We start from the raw sequence: 22563 nt of genomic DNA on the forward strand, positions 1-22563 counted from the left end.
GCCTCCGGTGGCGGGAATTTTTCGCTACATTGAAGACCTGTTGGTGACCTTCTGCTGTTTATATGGTCGGGTTGTTGTCTCTTTAACACATTCCCCATTTCCATCCTCAATTTTAATTTTACTGATAAAAAAATGTATAAAACAATCAAGTTATCGACTTATCAAGCAATCGATTAATCGGTCAATTAATCAAATTATGAATCGGTATATCTATTGATCAGTTCAATAAATCAATTTATCAATCGAAATGTGTATCATTAAAGAAATATTTGTTTAAAGCATTTGCTTAGAAAGAAAACTGAATGTGAAGTTTTATTTTGTATATTTTGGGAAAGAAAGCTGTGTATGTCTTATGTTATGGTATCGATATGACTGCTACCTGTTATCATAATAAAGTTTGTTCGTTAAACTTTGTGTCCTCCATTGAATTCAATCATTGAAACATAGTCCGGCAAAAAAAAAAACACCAATGAAGCTGATTTTTTTATTTTAAATGTTATTACAAAATTTGATATCAACAAGAATAACAACAACTACAAAGCTAAACTATAGTTAATATAATTGATTTTAAATGGCAATATAATAAAATTGATGTGATATATATGAAACATATGAAATTTCAACATATTTAACACGTTTAAAATAATAATATTTTAATAGAATAGTTGACAAAAACAAAAATAAAATAATGATGAATGTCTTTATATATCAATGGGATCATCAGTGATCTTTTTTTTTTTTAAATCACCACTCCTGTTGTGTTTACAATACGTATACAATATACAGTAAAAAAAACGTGCGCAGGCTTACAACATATCAATGTATCCAATGGCTTTTTCAAGTCATAAAAACTATTTTCATCACTAGTATGAATGCTATGTCAATCTCAATTAATAATATCAACCGTCATATGATCAATAATCATGTTTATTTACAGAATTTAGGAAAAAAATGATACATTATCATGCTTATTAACAAAAGGTTTGCCATGATTTCATGGATTTGACCAATTACCATGCATTTTTTAAATTCAAATGAACCATCTGTTGATCCATTATCTTTCATATTGTCCAAATAAAGTCATCATTGAACAGTTGTCATTCATATCGGCAGAATATTGGCCATCATTGATCAATTATGCTTTATTCTTAATATCACCCATGAATTGATAAATCATCTTTCATATTTTCAGAATATCAGCCATCATTGAACAACTTTCATTCTTATGTACATAATATCACCCATTTATTGATAAATTAACTTTCATATTGTCAGAATATCAGCCATTATTGTTCAATTATCTTTCATATTATAAAATTATCTGCCATCAGTGATAAATTATAAATCTTAAGTGTGCAATATCAGTTCTCATTTGATCAATAATCAGGATCTTTATTTACTGATGATAAGCAGCAGTTTATCAAGAGGCTTGCTTATAGACAAAACATCAATCAAATTCGATCCAATATCATGCTTGTTGTTCGGTGTGAGCCAAGGCTCCGTGTCAAAGGCCGTACTTTAACCTATAATGGTTTACTTTTTAAATTGTTATTTGGCTGGAGAGTTGTCTCATTGGCACTCACACCACATCTTCCTATATCTAATTATATACAAACCATCAATTACATTCGATCCAATATCATGTTTATTTATTGAAATGTCGACATCATTTAATCAATTATCATGTTAATGTTCTGAATATTGGTTATCATTTGATTTTTAATGGATATCAGCCACATTAAAAAGTACAAAATATCAACAATCAATTTATTACATATCAGGTTGGTTTTTTTTACCAGGAAATCCAACATCTCTTTATCAATTATGCCTATTTACAGAAAATCCGACATCACTTTGTCGAAAAGCATACGTGTTTATAGAAAATCCTACATCACATTATCAAAAATCATGCTTATTTACAGAAAATCCAACATCACTTCATCAAGTGTCATGCTTATTTATAGAAAATCCTACACACTTTTATCAACTATCAGTCTTTTTTTACAGAAAATCCAACAAGCACTTTATCAAATATCAGCTATTTTTTAAAAGAAAATCCAACATCACTTCATCAAATATCATGCTTATTTATAGAAAATCCTACACACTTTATCAAATATCAGTCCTTTTTTCACAGAAAATCATTCGTCACTTTATCAAATATCAGTTTTTTCTTACAGGAAATCCTACATTCCTTTATCAAATATCAGTCCTTTTTTACAGAAAATCCAACATCACTTCATCAAGTGTCATGCTTATTTATAGAAAATCCTACACACTTTTATCAACTATCAGTCTTTTTTTACAGAAAATCCAACAAGCACTTTATCAAATATCAGCTATTTTTTAAAAGAAAATCCAACATCACTTCATCAAATATCATGCTTATTTATAGAAAATCCTACACACTTTATCAAATATCAGTCCTTTTTTACAGAAAGTCCTCCATCAGTTTATCAATCATCAGTCCTTTTTCACAGAAAATCCAACAATCACTTTATCAAATATCAGTCCTTTTTTCACAGAAAATCATTCGTCACTTTATCAAATATCAGTTTTTTCTTACAGGAAATCCTACATTCCTTTATCAAATATCAGTCCTTTTTTACAGAAAATCCAACATCACTTAAATGAAATATCAGACTTTTTTACAGAAATTCCTACATCACGTTTTCAAATATCAGTTCTTTTATTACAGAAAATCATACAACACTATATCAAATATCAGTCCTTTTTTAAAGAAAATTCTACATCACTTTATCAAATAGCAGTCCTTTTTTATAGAAAATCATTCGTCACTTTATCAAATATCAGTTCTTTTTTACAGAAAATCCTACATTCTTTTTATCAAAAATCAGTTTTTTTGTGCATAAATTCTACATTACTTTATCAGATAGCAGTCTTTTTTTTACAGAAAATCCTACATTCTTTTATCAAAAATCAGTTTTTTTGTGCATAAATTCTGCATCACTTTATCAAATATAAGTCCTTTTATACAGGATATCCCACATTCCTTTTTCAAAATATCACTTAAGTAAAATATGCTTACAATCAACAATTCTTCAATGATAATTAATAACGACTATCAAAATGATGTAAAGTTGAAGCCATTCTTAAAGAAGGAATCAAAGTAATGTATGAGTGAGAAGTACGTCTTAATGTAAAATGTTTCCCTAAATCAAAATGATTTAGACAACAATTCTTTTACAGCATATTTCAATAACTTTGAATAACTTGCACATTAAGATGCTTTGAATACTCATATGAAAAGACAGCCGAAACACCATGGCATATAAAAAAAAACAAAAAACCAACAAAATATCTTTGACCACCTTAAATAAGGTGTATTCGAAGGGACAGCAGATCCTGCTTCCCGTGTGGCGTCTGTCACGGAAAAATTGATAATAATGGGTTATAATGTCACGATACAACGACAAACGAAAAGAAAACCCCACCAAAATGCATTTGAGTATGTTTCCTCACATTAATCAATTCAATCGAAGTTGACAGTTTGTGCGTGACCATGCATGGAATTATTACTTAAATGTTTACCAACATTTGAGGGATTGAAATAATTTACCAACATTTGAGGGATTGAAATAATTTCTCAAAACCATTGCGTAATTTATCTCGGATTTGCCTTCCCATTACAAGATAAATTACAAAATTCAGTGAGAATCCAACGACCAAACATATATCATTATAGTTTGTTAGTCTAGCGTACAATGGCATTGCATTTAGTATTTCCAAGTGACTAAGTGAAAACGCCAACTGTCTAACAATAAACACAGCCTCTGATAACAAAAATATGATACAAATGGCAAATACGGTTAATGCTGATGTTCGGTTTCTTTTCTGAATAATTGAACTATCAGTCCACGGGAGATTTCTCCTCATGATTGTTAACTTACATGTTATGTAAATTGTACATGCAATAACCAGTAGGCATGATAAAACAACACATCCGATAACTATAGTATATAAATAAAGATTTACATCATAACTATGACTAAAAAATTCAAAATCAGTACAACATTGGCCATTTATCGGTTCAGCATATGATAGCTTCTCGACACTGGCAATGGCCGAAAAAATACAAAAACTAAAGATAAAAATTGAAATTGAACATATTGCATTTCTTCTGTTTCTTATGTTTGATTTACTCCAAATTGGAAATAGAAGAGCAATAGTTTTCTGTAAACATAAAAGTGTTGTTAAAAGAATAGACACAACATGAAAGCTATACATTGAATGAAAAATCACCAAGTTAGTTAAACATTCTGAAATGTCAAAAAGGAACCACCGTAGTTCATCATTGTAAGTGTTAACATGGTGACCATATTTGTGAAAGGCTATAAATGGGAGAACGTTCATCAGCAGTGCTGTCATACTATCAGATATCGCCAAAGCTGACAAAAGAATGGTAACTGGTGTTCGGTTCTCCTTTTGTAGAAATATTGATAAAACAATCCCGTTTACCAATATAACTGTCAGTGCTACTGTTGACGTTACGTAAACACTTGTTGAATGTGGCAGTAAAACATTAACATCCTTGTATTGGACCCAAGTTCTGCAGTCTAGGTAGGTTTCATAACAGGCGTTCTTACGAGTAAGATTCATTAAGTTATCAAAACTGAGGAAAACTCTGCCATTCTTGACCACATGAAAGTCAGTGGTATAAAGGGAACGAATAAATTGTTCTTTACATGTTTGGTATTTCACAAATAAATGGATATGTGTTACATATCCAAAATGTTTGGTATATAAAATTGCATGATATTGTGTATTAGAAATACTTTGCAGCAAAACCTCAATGTTAATTTGATTAGTGAAGTGAACTTTGTCCAAGCAGATTATTTGACTCTCAAAAAATCTGTAAATATCTTCGATTTTGATACGATTATTGTACGTTTGAGCATATGCTTTGAACCTTGACGTGCAAATATTGTCTTCATCGATGAAATATATATTTACATCGGAAAAGTACGGAATAACGTTGTTCTCTTTAAGTCTGGTGTTGTATGTTACGTATAGGTCACACAATTTCATTCCATTTAGGCAAAGTTCGAGATTGCTTTTCAAATATGGTATGTCTAAAATAAAGAATAAGAATTACATTGAAAGGGTAGATATTAAAACATAATCAGATATTACGTTTGGTTGACAATTGATCATTAACCGACGGATAATAAGGGACGAGAACATACCAAACTACAAACAAAACTGAAACTATATTGTAAGCTCTGAAGTACTCCGTCAAGACAAAGATTGTTTGTAGACGTTTTTGTTTTGCTTGTTGCATCTTTTACATATATAGTCCTCATAGGTTAAAAATTATTTTAAATATATTAAAGAGGCCTTATTGGCCTTAACGTTTGTCTAAATAGTCGAACTACTGTATAACTACACAGTTAACCCTGAAGTTATAAGCTTCAATCCCGAATCAACGAAATCGCGCAAACATGACAAAACTCGGGTTGAACACCAATCAATCAATCAATTAATAATATAAGACAACGGGACAGTTATTTTACCAATTTATTTCTTTTAAGATGAAACTAATAAAATTGTGAGAGCAGTAATGTAGTGCTTAGTGCATCGGACTTATATCATAAAGTTTCCTGGTTCGATGCCCGTCACGGGATGAAACACCAATTGCGAGTATGGTATGAGGAAACGATGATAGTCCGTCGGAAGGGAACGAAAAATCGCTGACCTATGTTTAGAGAGAGCCATATATCTTGCACGTTAAAGACACTCTTGTAGTTTTTGAAAAAAAAGCAGGCTGATGCCGTTATAAAGCAGCACTCGCACCCGCAAAGTGGAAAGGGATTAATATAAGTAGCAAACATGTTTCCCCGATCCACTTTAAACAAAAATGTTTAAATTAAATAAAGTAATTACAAACCTGATATATTCTCATATTGTTTCGTACAACATCTGAAAATTTGTTAGATCTTTTAACATTTGATACAATGTAGATGCAAGGAGAGGGATTGTTTTTGCATCTTCATTTGATAGAGAAGCTCTATTGTGTAGGACCTATATGCTTAATTGACAATTGTAAAATTAATGAATGATAATGTAGGCCTAATGTTACTTGGAATATCAAACTATCAAGCATGCAATCGAAATATTGCTGAAGCCAGAAAGAGTCCGAGAGAAAAATGTTGGATTTTAGTATTAATAATAAAGGTTAATTTAGACAATAATTTTGAACGCACCATATTTATGAACTTTCTAGCACTTTTCAAATGGGTTGCCGATGTGTACACATATCAATTAGAACGTGATTAAAAGCAATACTGCTCATTGTGTCATTGCATTTAATAATGATTTTGGGACAAATAACTTCCAGATTTTTGCAGACTTAAAAAATGCTATTTCCAAAAAGTCCGAAAACAACTTTCAAACTTGCTAACAAAACTTAGAGCTTAGTTTCTATAGTTGTGCGCCATGTAAGTTGTACTTAAATACGTCAATATCACATCCTGTTTTAACAAAATGCTTTATGTATACAGTTGTTTTAACATGCTTAAGGGGAGACAATTGCTTATACTGCACATAATATTGTAATTTTATGTAAACCCATCATCTCATCTGGAGTAGAGATGATGGGTTTACATAAAATAATCACAGATGTTTACAGAATAAGATGTAATGTATTTGACATAAATAAAACTCTACAAAAGAAATCAAATTCACACAATCTCCATATAGATTAAAAAAAACCAATTAAACAATAATTTAAAATTAAATGTTCAATTCTAACTGTTAGACTCACATACACAAACTACATATAACCTAAACAAGAACAATTAAACAACAATGTTCATTTTGAGCTTTTTTATACTCACAAACACAAACTCAAAAATCGCAAAAAACAAATAACAATACTGACCTACCTTTTTAGTGATTGCAATGTGATAATCCTGACCTTCTGCAAACAGACTAAATAATGCCAATTAAACAATATTATTCATTTCAAGCTGTTTTATTCTCACATACACAAACTACATATAGACTAGACACAACCAATTAAACAATAATCCTCATTTCTAGCTGTTTTATACTCACAAATACAAACTACATATGGACTATACACGACCAATTAAACAATAATCCTCATTTCTAGCTGTTTTATTCTCACAAACATAAACTACATATAGACTAGACACGACCAATTAAACAATAAAATAAATGTTCAATTCTAACTATTTTAGACTCACATACCCAAACTATATATAACCTAAACAAGAACAATTAAACAACAATGTTCCTTTTGAGCTTTCTTATACTTTCAAACACAAACTACATATAGACTATAGTCGCCATCAGCTGAAATTCGTAGCGGTTATTGGTAAAAATATTTATCAACCACGTTCACTCATGAAATAGTTTTCACATTCCATTCAGAAATCGCAAAAAGAATAACACTACTGACCTACCTTTTTAGTGATTGCAATGTGATAATCCTGACCTTCTGCAAACAGACTAATCAATGCCAATTAAACAATATTATTCATTTCAAGCTGTTTTATTCTCAAATACACAAACAACATATAGACTAAACACGACCAATTAAACAATAATTCTCATTTCTGGCTGTTTTATACTCAGAAACACAATCTCCATATAGACATAACAAAACCAATTAAACAATAATTTAAAGGTTCAATTCTAACTTTTTTATTCTCACAAGCACAAACTACATATAGACTATACACGACCAATTTAACAATAATCCTCATTCCTAGCTGTTTTATACTCAGAAACACAATCTCCATATAGACTAAAAAAAACCAATTAAACAATGTTCAATTATATCTGTTTTTTACTCACATACACAAACTACATATAGACTTCACAAAACCATTTAACAATAATGTTCATTTCTAGTTGTTTTATACTCACAAATACAAACTACATATAGACTAGACATGACCAATTAAACAATAAACCTCATTTCTAGCTGTTTTCTACTCACTTATTGTCTCTACAGGATACATATCTATACTAGATTCTGACGATACACCATAAACCTCATTTCTAGCTGTTTTATACTCACTTATTGTCTCTACAGGATACATATCTACACTAGATTCTGATGATACACCATAAACCTTATTTCTAGCTGTTTTATACTCACTTATTGTCTCTACAGGATACATATCTACTCTAGGTTCTGACGATACACCATAAACCTCATTTTCAGCTGTTTTATACTCACTTATTGTCTCTACAGGATACATATCTACACTAGATTCTGATGATACACCATAAACCTCATTTCTAGCTGTTTTATACTCACTTATTGTCTCTACAGGATACCTATCTACTCTAGGTTCTGACGATACACCATAAACCTCATTTCTAGCTGTTTTATACTCACGTATTGTCTCTACAGGATACATATCTACACTAGATTCTGATGATACACCATAAACCTCATTTCTAGCTGTTTTATACTCACTTATTGTCTCTACAGGATACATATCTACACTAGATTCTGATGATACACCATAAACCTCATTTCTAGCTGTTTTATACTCACTTATTGTCTCTACAGGATACATTTCTACACTAGATTCTGATGATACACCATATACCTCGTTTCTTTGTGTTTTATACTCACTTATTGTCTCTATAGGAAACATATCTACACGTGGTTCTGATGATACACCATAAACGTCATTTCTAGCTGTTTTATACTCACTTATTGTCTCTACAGGATACCTTTTGACACTTTGTTCTGAAGACTCACCATAAACCTGCCTTGCATATCTATCCTGCTCCGGATGAATACCATTTACAGTGGTGTTGTCATAACAGGCTGATCCACAAATTTTCAGAACGACGAAAACCAAAATTGTATACATTTTCATCATTACTTAAAGCGACAGTTGATACACTCAACGACTTATATTCAAGATGTGCGGCGGAATAAATATTTCTATGGAATAAGCGAGATATATAGGATGTTTCGCAGATCTAACTTTGATAAGGAATATGTCAGATATTCATTAAACTTATTCGAATAACATAAAATGACTTTTTTAAATGTTAAATCGTCATCGCTGTTTCAAATACCAGAAAACAGATTAAGCATGTATTATATCATTCAAACGAATTTTATAGGAAAAACTGTCAAATTGAATGTCATATCATTTGCTCGATTAATCTGCAAAAATATATTTTTTTCTTTCACAAAAATAATATTCGTCATACTTTTATTAAAACAAAATCTTTGTCGATTAATATTGTCTCATGTTTTTGAAATGGCTAATAATCCATTGAAACACTAAAATACGGGCTACAAAATCACGTACTACTTCATACTCATGTTGCTCAAATGTGAAGAGAAGAATTAATTGACAATACATCCAAATGAGTTGTTAAAATGCGTTAAAATCCTTAATGCACCTCAAAGTGAAGTACCAATGAAATATAAAGAGAATTAAAACAAAATGTATCCGATATATATTGGACATAATGGCTTTTTTTATTTATTGGCTTAGCATTTATGAAAAGCAGACGATTGTACAGTCAATAAAAATGTAAAACATATTTAAACAAAACAGTACTTTAGATATCTTTTGTTTTAGAACTATTTTCACTCGCTGAAGCAGTACTACGTAGAACGGGGTTGTTCAATTTGTGAAATTTCAAATCTCAATCAGTACCCCTATCTGTGAAATTCTTTTTCATCACACAAATCCTTGTTTCCGATCATAGAAGAAGATAGCTACAATTGTCTCCTAACTAAAGTGAATTGCGCATCTTCACCCAAATGATGACCTCGCCATAATAGTACAGTGCCATTAATTCTCTCTCTTCAAAGAAATGTCAAGGTAACAATACAATTACATTAAAGTTCACACTATGATGTCCAATATATCTGGGGTTTGTTAGTTTAGTTTAAACATATTTATTTAGAGTGGATTGGGAAACAAGTTTTGCAACTTATATTAATCCCTTTCCACTTTGCGGGTGCGAGTGCTGCCTTGTAGCGGCATTAGCCTTTTCTTTTTCGAAATCTACAAGGGTGTCTTTTACGTGCAAGATATATGGCTCTCTCTTAACACGGGTCAGCCATTTATCGTCCCCTTCCGACGGACTATCATCGTTTCCTTAAGACCATACTCGCAAATGGTGTCAAGGGAGAGCCGAAAACTGAGTTCCTGAAATTTTCATCCCAAACGGGAATCGAACCAGGAACCTTTGGACTAGTAGTCCGATGCATTAACCACTACACCACGGCTCTGTTTTGCATGGGGTTTGTTAAACAACTCTGTTTATTTGCTTTTTATATCTGCTGTGAACACAAATTGAAACAGGCTATATTGACCATTGCTGAAAAACGAACAAATACACATACTGATGACATTGTACACTGTATCAAATAAGACTGTCTCCCTTCTTGTGGGTTCTATGTCAGGGTATGTGGCAACTGTACCATTTATATGGAATGCACAAGGCATTACAAAATGTAATAAGATACGATTTTTATCTCACCATATGTTTCAAAATCATTTTCACAATAGAGTGTCCATTTGGTGACGCATTAGGTAAAAATACCTTATATTCAACAATATTTACAAAGTTTACAAAGTTTGAACAACTGATAAAACCAAAAGGGAGCAAAGCGTATGTACTGAATATAATAGCACAGAAATAAGGACACGTGGTATTGTTGCAGTGAGTAAACTCTGCTTCCGAGTCCCGTTGTCATGTGGTATTTAAACCCCCAAAATAGTGAACCCGGGGTCAAAATACCATGCGGGGTATTTTTTTCCCATATGGTATTTTGACCCCCTCCCCCTTTTGCGGTATATTGCACCCTCCTCTTTTAGACAATTAAGATTACAGATTATCTAGTTTACAATTTGTTGACTATTTTTTAAATGGAGGTTTTTAGGAAGGGGTTCAATATACCGTAGGGGGGTCAAAATACCATGGCAAAGTAAAATTTCATAAAATCTTTTCCAGCATGTCAAATATATACATACTACTTATTGTAGTATCATTACTATATAAATGAGTTAGAACAGTTAGAATTTTTGAATTGGAGGGTGTATTAAGGGGTTCAATATACCGCAAAAGATTGGGGGGGGGGGAGAAATTCAATGGATAAGTAAAATTTTCAAATGTCTTTTCCAGCATGTTAATTACATACAAACAACTTATAAAGTATTATTGACTATATAAAGGAGTTAAAATAGCTTGATTTTTTTTTGCATAAAAGATCGATAGTTTGGGAGTTCAACATACCACAAAAGATCAAAATACCATTGTTCTCAATCTCTCCATCAAAGTTAGAATCGATAAAAGCATACCATTATAAGTCAAAGTACATATGGAATAGACAAAACCAACTAACCAATTATGTGAATTTTTAGATGTTTTATACTAACAAACACATATAGAATGAACAAACCAGTTAAACAATAATGTTCATTTCTAACTGTTTTATACTTACAAACACAAACTACTTATAGGGGGATGTCACATATCGACTAGACAAAACCAAGGAAATAATAATGTTCATATCAGCTCTTTTATACTTACAAACACAAACTGCATATAGACTATACACAACCGATTAAACACTAATGTTCATTTCGAGCTGTTTTATACTCACAAACAAAATCTTCATAGAGACTAGACCCAACCGATTACACAAAATGTTCATTTCTAGCTGTTTTATATTCACAAACACAAGCTACATATAGACCAGACAAAAACTATTAAACAATAATGTTTATTTCCAGCTGTTTAATACGCACAAACACAATAGTGAAAGACTAGACACAACCAATTAAACAACAATGTTCATTTCGAGCTGTTTTATACTCACAAACACAATCTTCATATAGACTAGACACAACCGATTATACACTAATGTTCATTTCGAGCTGTTTAATACGCACAAACACAATCTCATAGAGACTAGACAAAACCAATTTTACAATAATGTTTATTTATATCTGTTTTATACTCACAAACACAAACTGCAAATAGACCAGACAAAACCTATTAAACAATAATCCTCATTTCTAGCTGTTTTATACTCACAAGCACACACTACATATTTGGGATGGGTTTGGGGGTTGGGGGAGTCGGGGGTAAGAAGGGTCTTGATTCCGAAATCCCAGGCTTACAAATATGAAATCCGAGAATCTGAGGTCCCAAATTTAAAAAAAAATAAATCCCGGCATCCGAAAATTCGAAAAAAGAATTCCTTGATTCCGAAATGGTCAATCCCGAAATCCTGAGCTTAAAAACATCCGATCCCGATGTCCAGATAAATGGCCTATTCCCCCCTCATAAACCTCAAAACCAATTAAAAATAATGTTCATTTCTGGCTTACTTATGTCGCTACAGGATACCGATCTACACGAGGTTCTGACGATTCACTATAGATCTGCATTTCATATGTTTACTGCGCTGGATGCGCATTGTAGTCAGTTGTGTTCTCATAACAGGCTAACCGACATATTTTCAGAGAGAAGAAAACCAAAACTGTTTACATTTTTATCATGAATTAAAGCGACAGTTGATGAGCTCAAAGTCTTATATTCAGGAGGTGTGGTGAAAAAGATATCTATATGGTATATACGAGATATACTGGATGTTTGGCAGATTTAACATTTAGAAATATATGACAGATGTTCATTAAACTGATTAGAATATCATCAAAAGACTTCTTTTTTAATGTTAAACCGTTATCGCCGTAACAAATACCAGAAAACAGATTTAGCATTTATAATATCATTCAAACAATTGTATAGGAAAAACTGTTAATTTGAATATCATATTATTTGCACGATTAATCTGCAGAAATATGTTTTTATTTTTCACAAAAAAATCGTAGGAACTTTTATTAAAACAAAATCCTTGTCGAATCATATTGTCATATGTTTTTAAAGTGTCAAAAAAAACTTTGAAATACTAAAATACCCGTTAAAAAAATATGTATTACTTCATACTCATGTTACTCAAATGTGACGATAAGAATTATTTTACAATACGTCCAAATAAGTTGTTCAACTGCGTCAAAATCCGGAACGCGTCTTAAAGTGAGGTAACAATGAAATATAAGACATTAAGTTATAATTTTAATAAATGACTGAGCATAATAGTTTATGTTTTTATGAAGAGCAGAAGATTGTAAAAACTTTGGAGTGTATAATTGTTTGAACAAACTGAAGTTTACCAATTGTTTTTTTTTTTTTTAGATATTTCCGGTTGCTGTATTGCCCCATTGGAGATCTTTTTCATCACACATATCTTAGTTTACGATATTGACAGAAGAAATACTTCATAAGCTACCATTGTCGCCTACTGAAATGAATAACTCATATTCAACCAACTACTGACATAGCCAAAACAATAAATAGTACAGTGCCAAGTAACAATACAAATACATTAAAGAACACAATACGATTCTGTCCAATATATCTGGTTTTTTTATACAAAAAAAACTCTGCTTTTTATAGATGCTGTGAAAACACATTGAAACAGGCTATATTAAACATGGCCGAAAACGACCAATACAAATACTGTTTACATTGTACCCTAAACAAAATAAGACTGTCTCCCTTCGTGTGGGTTCTAAGTCAGGGTGTGTGGTAAGTGTACCATTAATATGGAATGCAGAAGATATTCATAAGATACGAATGTTATCTCACCAGTTTTTTTAAAATAATTTTGACAAATGAGTGTCCATTTGGTGACGCATTAGGTAATAATACTTATTATCATATACTTAGACTAAATAACATATGATTTTTACCGTATGATAATAGCATTAAATTAAAGTATTTTCCATATTTTTCGAATTGGTGCTTAGCGGGCTGATATGAAATGTTTATCACATGCTTCGATTGTTATCACATGCCTTTCCGTAACGTTATCACATGCCATTCCGGTGATACTCGGCAAATTCCGGAAAATACACTTCAATGCTACGTTTTCAGTGAAAAACATTACAAAGGCGTCGTTTACAAAACAATTATTTGAATACTGGAAATTATATTGTGTAAAATAATAAAATTGAATTAAAAAAATATATATTCAATAAATGCATTTTAAAGTTTTTCTGAAACATAATTTAGAAAGTTACTTTAAAAAAGTTGACTTTTCCAAACAATGTTCATTATGTATATTGTTGAATTATGTTTTTTGTCGATTCGTCCATATTACAATGTGTTTTTTCTCTGTTGAGGCATATGATAGAAAGATTTCATATTGAATCTTACAAATTTTGGGTCCGACGGCCGTGAACTTTTTACTCTTTCAACTTCTTTTCGGGAACCACGTAAAAGGATCAATATATGAATCTGTTATTTTTCTCTACTGATGAAGCATATTATGATAAAAAGATCATTACATGTCATTTTTCATATCACATGTATTATCAGCCCTCGGTCAATATCAGCCCTCGAGCCATGCGGCTCTTGGGCTGATATTGAACCTAGGGCTGATAATACATGCGATATGAAAAATGACATGTAATAATCTGATAATATTCAACAATTTTAACAGAGGTTGAATAGCTGATTAAACCAAAAAGGAGCAAAGCGTATGTATTGAATATTACTTCACAGACGTTATGACAGTGGTGGACAGAACTAGTCTACTTAGTAAAACGCACAAATAATGACTTTATTGAGGGACTTCTTTTCTAAACAAATTACCACGTCCGGCCAGTTAACAGGTTAAAGAAACAACGAAAAGAAAGAAATTAAAACAGTCTATGTAGATATATTTAAGTACCCTATTATTCTCTATCCTTTTTTCCGGGGGGGGGGGGGGGGGGCTCTTTCTTTACATATTTTTTTTTTTTGCCTTTTATTGTGCATTTTTTTCCCATTATTCTCTTTTTTATAACCCCTTCAAGACCCACATTTACCTTTGACCTGCAGAATTAGATTATTTATCGGGTTTGTAATGACACAAGTAACACGGTGGGTGCCACTTGTGGAGCAGGCTCTGCTCACCCTTCCTGGGCACCTGCGATCACTTCCAGTTCTTGTCGCTTAGTCTTTAGTTTTCTATGTTGTGTACTATTATTTTGTGTTTCTCTTTTTCTTTTTAGGTCATGGCGTTGTCAGTTTATTTTTGATCTATGAGTTTGAATATTCTTCCGATATCCTTCGCCCCTCTTTTACCCATTACATAGCGTTATAAAAAATGAATACAAAAAGTAAATGGGGAACATGCGTACGGAGCTGTATATTTTGTAAAATAAAATCACGAACTTGAGCCAGAACTCTTACAGAGCAAACAAGCCTTTAAAAATAACTGCGCTTAATAGTAACATTACAATTACTTTTATAAACTAAAACATGTAAGGAGTTTCAGGGAATATAGTGTTTAATATATAGGCTAGCATAGTAAGTAAACAGACTGTTTCATTTGATCTCTTGGGGAACGTTGTCTCTTTGGCAATCATACAACATGTTCTATTTTATTTAACCCAACATATTGCCAAAACGACTAATACGTAAAACTGAAGATACCTTCTCCATCAATAACAGTCGTTCGAATAAAATTAACATTTTACTATAATCGTTTAAAAAACGACAAAAGGATGGGTATGATTTTTCTTCTAAAATTATAATCTGATCTCTAATTTTATGAAAAAATTATTACGGTCAAGCAGATAACATTTTTTTTTATTCTGAATCCAGATTTTCCCAGTACCTTAAATCGTTATGTACTGCAAAAAAACTTGTAAAAACTAGTTCAAAAATTCTGACTCAGACAAAAGCAACACATATTGAATATGCATATATATAACTGACTGAGAAAAATAATTATTTATTTTAAATGTCATCATACGATTGGACACGTGCATGTTCTAACAAATGTCTAACTAACATTTATATTGGTTATGAATTTTCCCTACAAATTGATATGATATTTTTCATATGCAATATTCTCAAGGTACATGTAATATTAATATATTCGAGGCCAATTCAAACAGGTTCAAAGTTTCTGTCTTCGGGGAAACAAAAGTGGCATTGTGCACTTTAAAGACATATTGTGAACATAATTAATAGTTCAAAATTTGATTTACATATTCTTTTCTTTTGTCCGCTTGTTTTTATAACTTAACACCAAACAACATTCTGCGCCTAAGAACGCGACATCACCAAAATAAGGAGATGTTCTTATGCTGAACTGTTATACCACTGTCCCAGGTTAGGGGGAGGGTTTGGATCCCGATGACATGTTTAACCCCGCTACATTCTGTATGTATGTGCCTGTTTCAAGTTAGGAGCTTGTAATTCCGTGTTTGTCGTTTGTTTATGTGTTATATATTTGTTTATCGTTCATTTTTTTACATGAATTAGGCCGTTAGTTTTTCTCGTTTGAATTGTTTCACATCGTCATTTTGGGACCTTTTATAGCTGACTATGGGGTATGGACTTTGCTCATTGTTGAAGGCCGTACGGTGACCTATAGTTGTTAATTTCTGTGCTATTTTGGTCTCTTGTGGGGAGTCTGATTGGCATTCATACCACATCTTTTTGTTATATATATGTTTTGATTTTTAGTTAGACAATAATCTTCAGGGGTAAGTTAAATCGTACTGTTTGGAGATCAACGAAGACGAAGTTGTGAAATATGTAAGCAATGTAATTGTCTCGGCTAAATATATCAACTGACTGTATAGTCTCAATTAGGGCGAATTAGTTATTTTTCTCTTATTGACGAACTTATGATCACTTATGGCCTTCGTTTTCTGTTTGTGTAAATATCGTCTTTTTGTCTTGTTTTTTTTATGTTTTAATTATACACTACCCACACCTCCTTCTACACATACATTGTACATATACAATATAACTGTGAAATAGGTTTAAAAATAGAACAAAATCAATATGCTTATTTGATTTTAAGGATCGACCATACACCTTAAAGTTTTGTAGTTTTTCCATTTTACTTTTTTTTTAATGATAATATTTTTCATGTAGAATTTTGTATTTAACAACATTCTTAGTTTTAAAAAATAATTAAATCATTCGATCAATAATTTAAAAATAATAAACTGTAAAATCATTCATGCAGGTAGACGTGATTTAAATAAATAGGTTGAAAACACATCTACCGGAAACTACCCAAAGGTGGGATTCCCCTACTTTTGTTTTCAAATGTAAGCTGTAAGGAGTGTAAGGAGATTTTAAGGTCACTGTCAACATTGATCAAGAAGGTTGAGTATTTATAATCTGCCTAAATCACATATAGCTTTTTATTTCCGTGTATGGTCAAATACAAAATCATTATAAAAAGAAAAACGAGAGGGGTTATATACACTTACAGTTTGTATCACGTAACAGAAACGAAGTTCGTGACCTGCAAGTCAAGTCGAACTTTATCATACATTCTACCTGACCGCAGGCACTTGTCTCAGAAAAAAGAAATCAAATTTATCGTAATATTTAAGTATATATTATAGGATTTTTTTCTGAGACAAGTGCTTGTGTACCTGGCCTTAACTTGTATTTTAGAAATTGTAAAGGAAAATTGATTTATCCAGTATTTTCTCATGGTGAACAAATGAAAGGTCCCTCTTTCAAAAGTTGCTCATTGCGGTTCATTTCAATATGAATTATAATGGCAGTCAGATAAGCAACATTTGCACTTCTTTGATATCAGATACGCTTAAAATGGATGTGTTACAGTACTGTATTTATTTTACATTTTCAATACTTTAAAAAAAGATTTCTTCCTGGCGAAAGGGAGATCATCCAAATTTGAAACGCGGCCCAACGCAAATCTGATACTTTAGAAAAATGGTACGCTACATTTTATTTATCTTTTGCTGGGTGATTCAACGGAAACCCATAGGCAGATCCAAGGGGCCTAAGGCCCGCCCCCCCCCCCTTTTTGTGGGAAAAATTTGGTTGATTATATAGGGAATCACTGAAGTATGACTGGAGCGGCCCCCCTTACCCTCCCTTACCCACTTAGGTCAGTCAGCGGTCTCCCCTTATGAAAAGTTCTGGATCCGCCACTGACACCTGTAATATGTGAATTTTATTAATTGAAGGATTAATAAGCTTAATTATTTTTAATCATTTATTATATTGGATAATAATCCGATTTGTAAATTTTACGTGTAAAATCTTTAAACCAAACTATATTTGAATGTATATACAGAAAATGAAATAGGTACATGATGTAACATTATTTTTTTGCATAAAATTTATCAAAAAGTCTGGTTGCATCGTTTTCCTTCGTTTCTTTATGATTTACTAGTAATGTTTTTATACTTTTTCTCCTTTCTAATATTATTTTGCCCTTTTTGAATATTCTGCACCTTTTGTCTGTATTCTCGATTCTATAATCCCTAAGATTTTTAGGAATCGTTTAAGATTTCATACACATGTAATGGAGACAGTGCGAGATGTTAAAAAAAGTTAAGTATGTACATATAAAATTTGATACTAGGATGAAATTTGAAAAAAATAGGCAGGACAGGAGTTTTGAGTAAAAAAAAAAGGCAGGATGAGACACTTGCAAAAAAAAAAAGTCAGGGCGACAATTTAGGTAAAAAAATTCAGGATAAACTAAAAAAAAAAAAAAGGCAGGACCGAATAGAGTGAAAAATAAAAAGGCAGGACAAAATTTTTCATCCTAGCCCCCCCCCCCCCCCCCTCCCCCATAAAAATCAAATGGTAGCTCCCTTATCAACTGCAAATGATCTCTAAATATAACCAGTCTAAATACCTGGAAATAAAATTCTTTCCCGTTTCCGAAAAAACAAGGTATAACATCTTGTTGGATATTTCTAAGTTTAATATACATAGCAGCTAATTCTGTTGGACAATTTTCATTTCTGTGTTTAAGACTTGTTTTATATCCAGTAGTAAAAATTTCATACATGTGCAGGACGATTGATCATTTGGTATCCAACTTTAAAAAAATATATAATTATTTGATCCTTTTTTTTTTAAACAAGATGTACAATGTACCTGTGTGCTCTTTTCCAACACGCACTTGTCTCTGAAACAAATCCTATATAATACATTAATATAATACGATGTAACGTACTTAACTAGCTCTTTGAAACTTATAACCCGTAGTCGCTATAAACTTCCGTTATATTTTGATTTGTTGGTTGTCTGTCCCTCTTAAACTTGTTTATATGCCTTAATTGTTAATTTAAGAATGTACACACTCATGGTATATACAAGACATACAGTTGTTGTCGGAATATTTCATAACAGGTATCCCTAAGTATGCCAACCGTATTTGATACTCACAACCGATTGGAAACATAAGTCTCGCAGTAAATAAAGTTTGTGTTACTGTGACTTATCCCCTTTCATATTTCTAGAAGGCATAACTACTAGTTTAATTGCTAAAATATACCGAAAAGGTTTTTTTCTTATGTACAAGACATTCTATATGTGTTTTTGTAAATAGTATATGAATGGAACTAAAAATGTGTCGCAAGGTATCATAGTCAAAATCCTCGAAGCTTGGAGATAGATATCAAGAACCTTTGAAACGAGGTTATAATTATTGTTTATTTATAGTAGGCATATACAGCAGTGGTTGACCCTGCTTTTTTATTTTTGGTCAAGAATTTTCAAGGTCTTTTCGATTAAATTATTCAAATTTTGTCTGGACTTGGTGTTGTGTCTGTCTTTTCTTTTTTACAAACGTGGTCCAAATGAGAGGGCATTCTGGTTTACCTTTGTCCGTTCGTCTGTGCAACAGACCTTTCGTCAGTGACGAATTGATGAATAAGTATCAATTGATTTTTTTACCATTTTTAGATGTCTCTTCATTTTTCTAACCACTGCGGAGAAAATATAGTCATCCAGAATGGTGAAGCTGAATGGAAGACTGTTTATTCTGGAGGACTTTGCTTCTCTGAACGGCCACTAGGACGAGATCCACTACAGATTATAATATCGGGAAGCAGTCATATCACTCTTGGATTCTTGGAAAAGAATCCTAATGGGATAAATATTAGAGATGTTCTTCAACAGATGAAAATAACAAACGATATCCGAGTTCATAAGTCAACATTTAATATATCCATGAAAACTTCCAAAAATGGACGAGAAGTTGTCCTTGACAATGACGACAATCCAAAAGATCGGTTTCCTCTTGAAAATGGCAGTGCTTGGCTTGCTGTTTATATACAATTTGGTTCAGCTACTGTTTATCTGAGTAGGTATAATTTAACACAAACCAGTTGTGAGGGGGGGGGGGGGGACAGGAATAAGGATCAGGGTACGGCAGCGGTGCACTTCCTCAGAACCATTACTTGTGCAGAACCGGAATACGCTCTCAGAACCTATATAAGACTTGCGCAGATATGTCTTTTTTGATATCTCACTCCCGTAAAATTAAGACAGATAACCACGACCCTGAAATAAAACATCAATTAAGTTAATTCAACTTTGCATCATTAGAGCCGGAGTGTGTTAAAGTGGTGATTACTTTACCATGTTATGTTTTATAAGCTATATATATTTATTTATGAATTACACATTATTGTTTCAATGAAATAAGCAGCCAACAAACTTTTTAAATTTTACTAATATAGATTTAATTTTAAGTTGATTAGAAAAAGTTAAACCGAAGACATATAAAAAAAAAATCAGTGATAAATAACTCCAACATTAATAAGGTCAAATTCAATATGATATAGCTCTCTTATTTTACATTCGGTAGCTGTAAACGAAGATATATTTTGACTGATGTTAAGATTTTACTAAGATAAACAATCCTTAAAGTTTAATTAATTGACTTGTATGGATGTCTGTATCTTTGTAACTTCCCCCTAGGGAAGCTTAATTGGAACGAACACACATCGTATTGTATTGAATGAATTATTTAGTTTTTTTGTATTTTTTGTAATTTTCTCAGTAAAATTTTTAGAGTTTTTTTCAACCGTTTGCGAATTTAAGAACGATACACCCGAAAATGAAATATTAAGTGATTTTTATTTTTACTTTTCAAGATTGCCTTGCCATTGGGTCCCTTCCAAATATTAATCTCATGAAAATGTTTCTGTTGAATTTCTTTCAGTATCTTTCACCTGCACAATCTCTTAAATAATTAGTTTAAGTGACAGTAATTTGAGTTTTACGGCCGAAATCACATTAAACTGATACATTTTGTATTTTAATATTTACATGTTTGTCACAGATCATGTTTTTGATTTATATGGCAATACAATTATTTGATTTAATTTGATTAAAACTAAAGTGTGCATTATTCAATCAATGAAAAATATTTGAACAAGATTTTGTGTAGTCTAGCTAACATATAATTCATTAAATCATCAAACGCGGCAGTGGCGGATCCAGAAATTTTCATAAGTGGGGCCCACTAACTGACCTAAGTGTGGACCCGCTCCAGATTTTTTTCCATAAAAGGGGGGACCGGGTCCCCTGCCCCCCTAAATCCGCCAGGCTCTGCGCGGTAACGAATGAAACGGTATAACGTTGGTTTTTTTTTAGTTATACTGATTATACATGTGTGTGTAAAGCATTTGGTTTGCTTGGTTATTAGAATACTTTTATATATGTGTGTAAACAAATGTATGTTCTGACAAGGCATACTCGTTTCTACTGTAAATAACGATTGATTCGTAAGTCTGCATAAACAGAAAAAAGGTATAATTATATTTACTAAAAATAACCTTAAACGAACAAATTTCTAGGTAGGAATTTGGGTTATACAAGATATTATTTAAGCGGTTTGTTTTGAAAAAAAATCAAAGAAAGTCTACTTGAATGAAAATTATTCCCAAAAGTTTTTTTTTATATTTACTGGAAAAAAAGCCGGTCTGTTCTGAGATGGTAACAATCTAAAGTATAAATGAAAAAGGATTTTGATAAAGTATTGTTTTTAGATCGGAAAAGTTGGTTATGAAGAGGTTTCAATTTAAAGATTAGTCAATAACATTTACAGGGGCGGATCCAGGATTTTGGAACGGGGGGTGGGGTCGAAGTAGTAATGTGTAAAATGCACTTCTTTGACGGATTTTTACGTGGGACATGTACATTTGATTGTTAGGGTTAGACTTTTTCATGCCATATTCTCCCTATTAATTATCTATTAAAAATTAATTGGAGGGTTCCAAAGCTATGTATTAATGTATTTTGATGTGGGACTGTCGTTAAAAAATGGACATGGAAAATTCTCGTTTGTTGTATGTTTAGTAAGCATAACCTCACAAATGTCTTGTTGTAAACAAGATATACACCGAGCTATTCAATGATATTTGAAATACGATCGACACGAGATAAGAAAGACAAACAAGCAATTTTATCTAAATGTTTGTTTGAAATGTTTCACTCAACAAGGAAAGTGAGAGTTCCAAATCAACCAAAAGCTACGAATAAATCTGAAATGACAACGTTTTTATGAATGACGGTCGACAAAAGGAGACATAAAGGCCACACCCAGCAGGCAGGTTGCAGTCGAACCTTGAAACAAGTATTCAATATCTCAGTTTGGCGAAACAGACATTCCGGTCAGATATGGGATTTACAGGCACCCCCCCCAAAAAAAAAAAAAATTAAAAA

At 32.0% G+C, this 22563-nt stretch overlaps 1 protein-coding gene across 1 annotated transcript in view; it reads left to right on the forward strand.

Annotated features, from left to right (window-relative positions):
• The first annotated feature begins 17119 nt into the window (after nucleotides 1-17119).
• LOC134718708 (uncharacterized) overlaps nucleotides 17120-22563 on the forward strand; it is a 65679-nt gene continuing 60235 nt past the window's right edge. Inside the window, exons 1-2 of the mRNA XM_063581376.1 lie at nucleotides 17120-17219; nucleotides 19795-20194. Coding sequence (XP_063437446.1) covers nucleotides 19795-20194 — 400 coding nt within the window. The 5' untranslated portion in view covers nucleotides 17120-17219. The remainder of the gene's footprint in view (nucleotides 17220-19794; nucleotides 20195-22563) is intronic.

The sequence above is a fragment of the Mytilus trossulus genome, chromosome 5 (genome assembly GCF_036588685.1).
Source record: "Mytilus trossulus isolate FHL-02 chromosome 5, PNRI_Mtr1.1.1.hap1, whole genome shotgun sequence".
In the NCBI taxonomy this organism is placed as follows: domain Eukaryota; kingdom Metazoa; phylum Mollusca; class Bivalvia; order Mytilida; family Mytilidae; genus Mytilus; species Mytilus trossulus.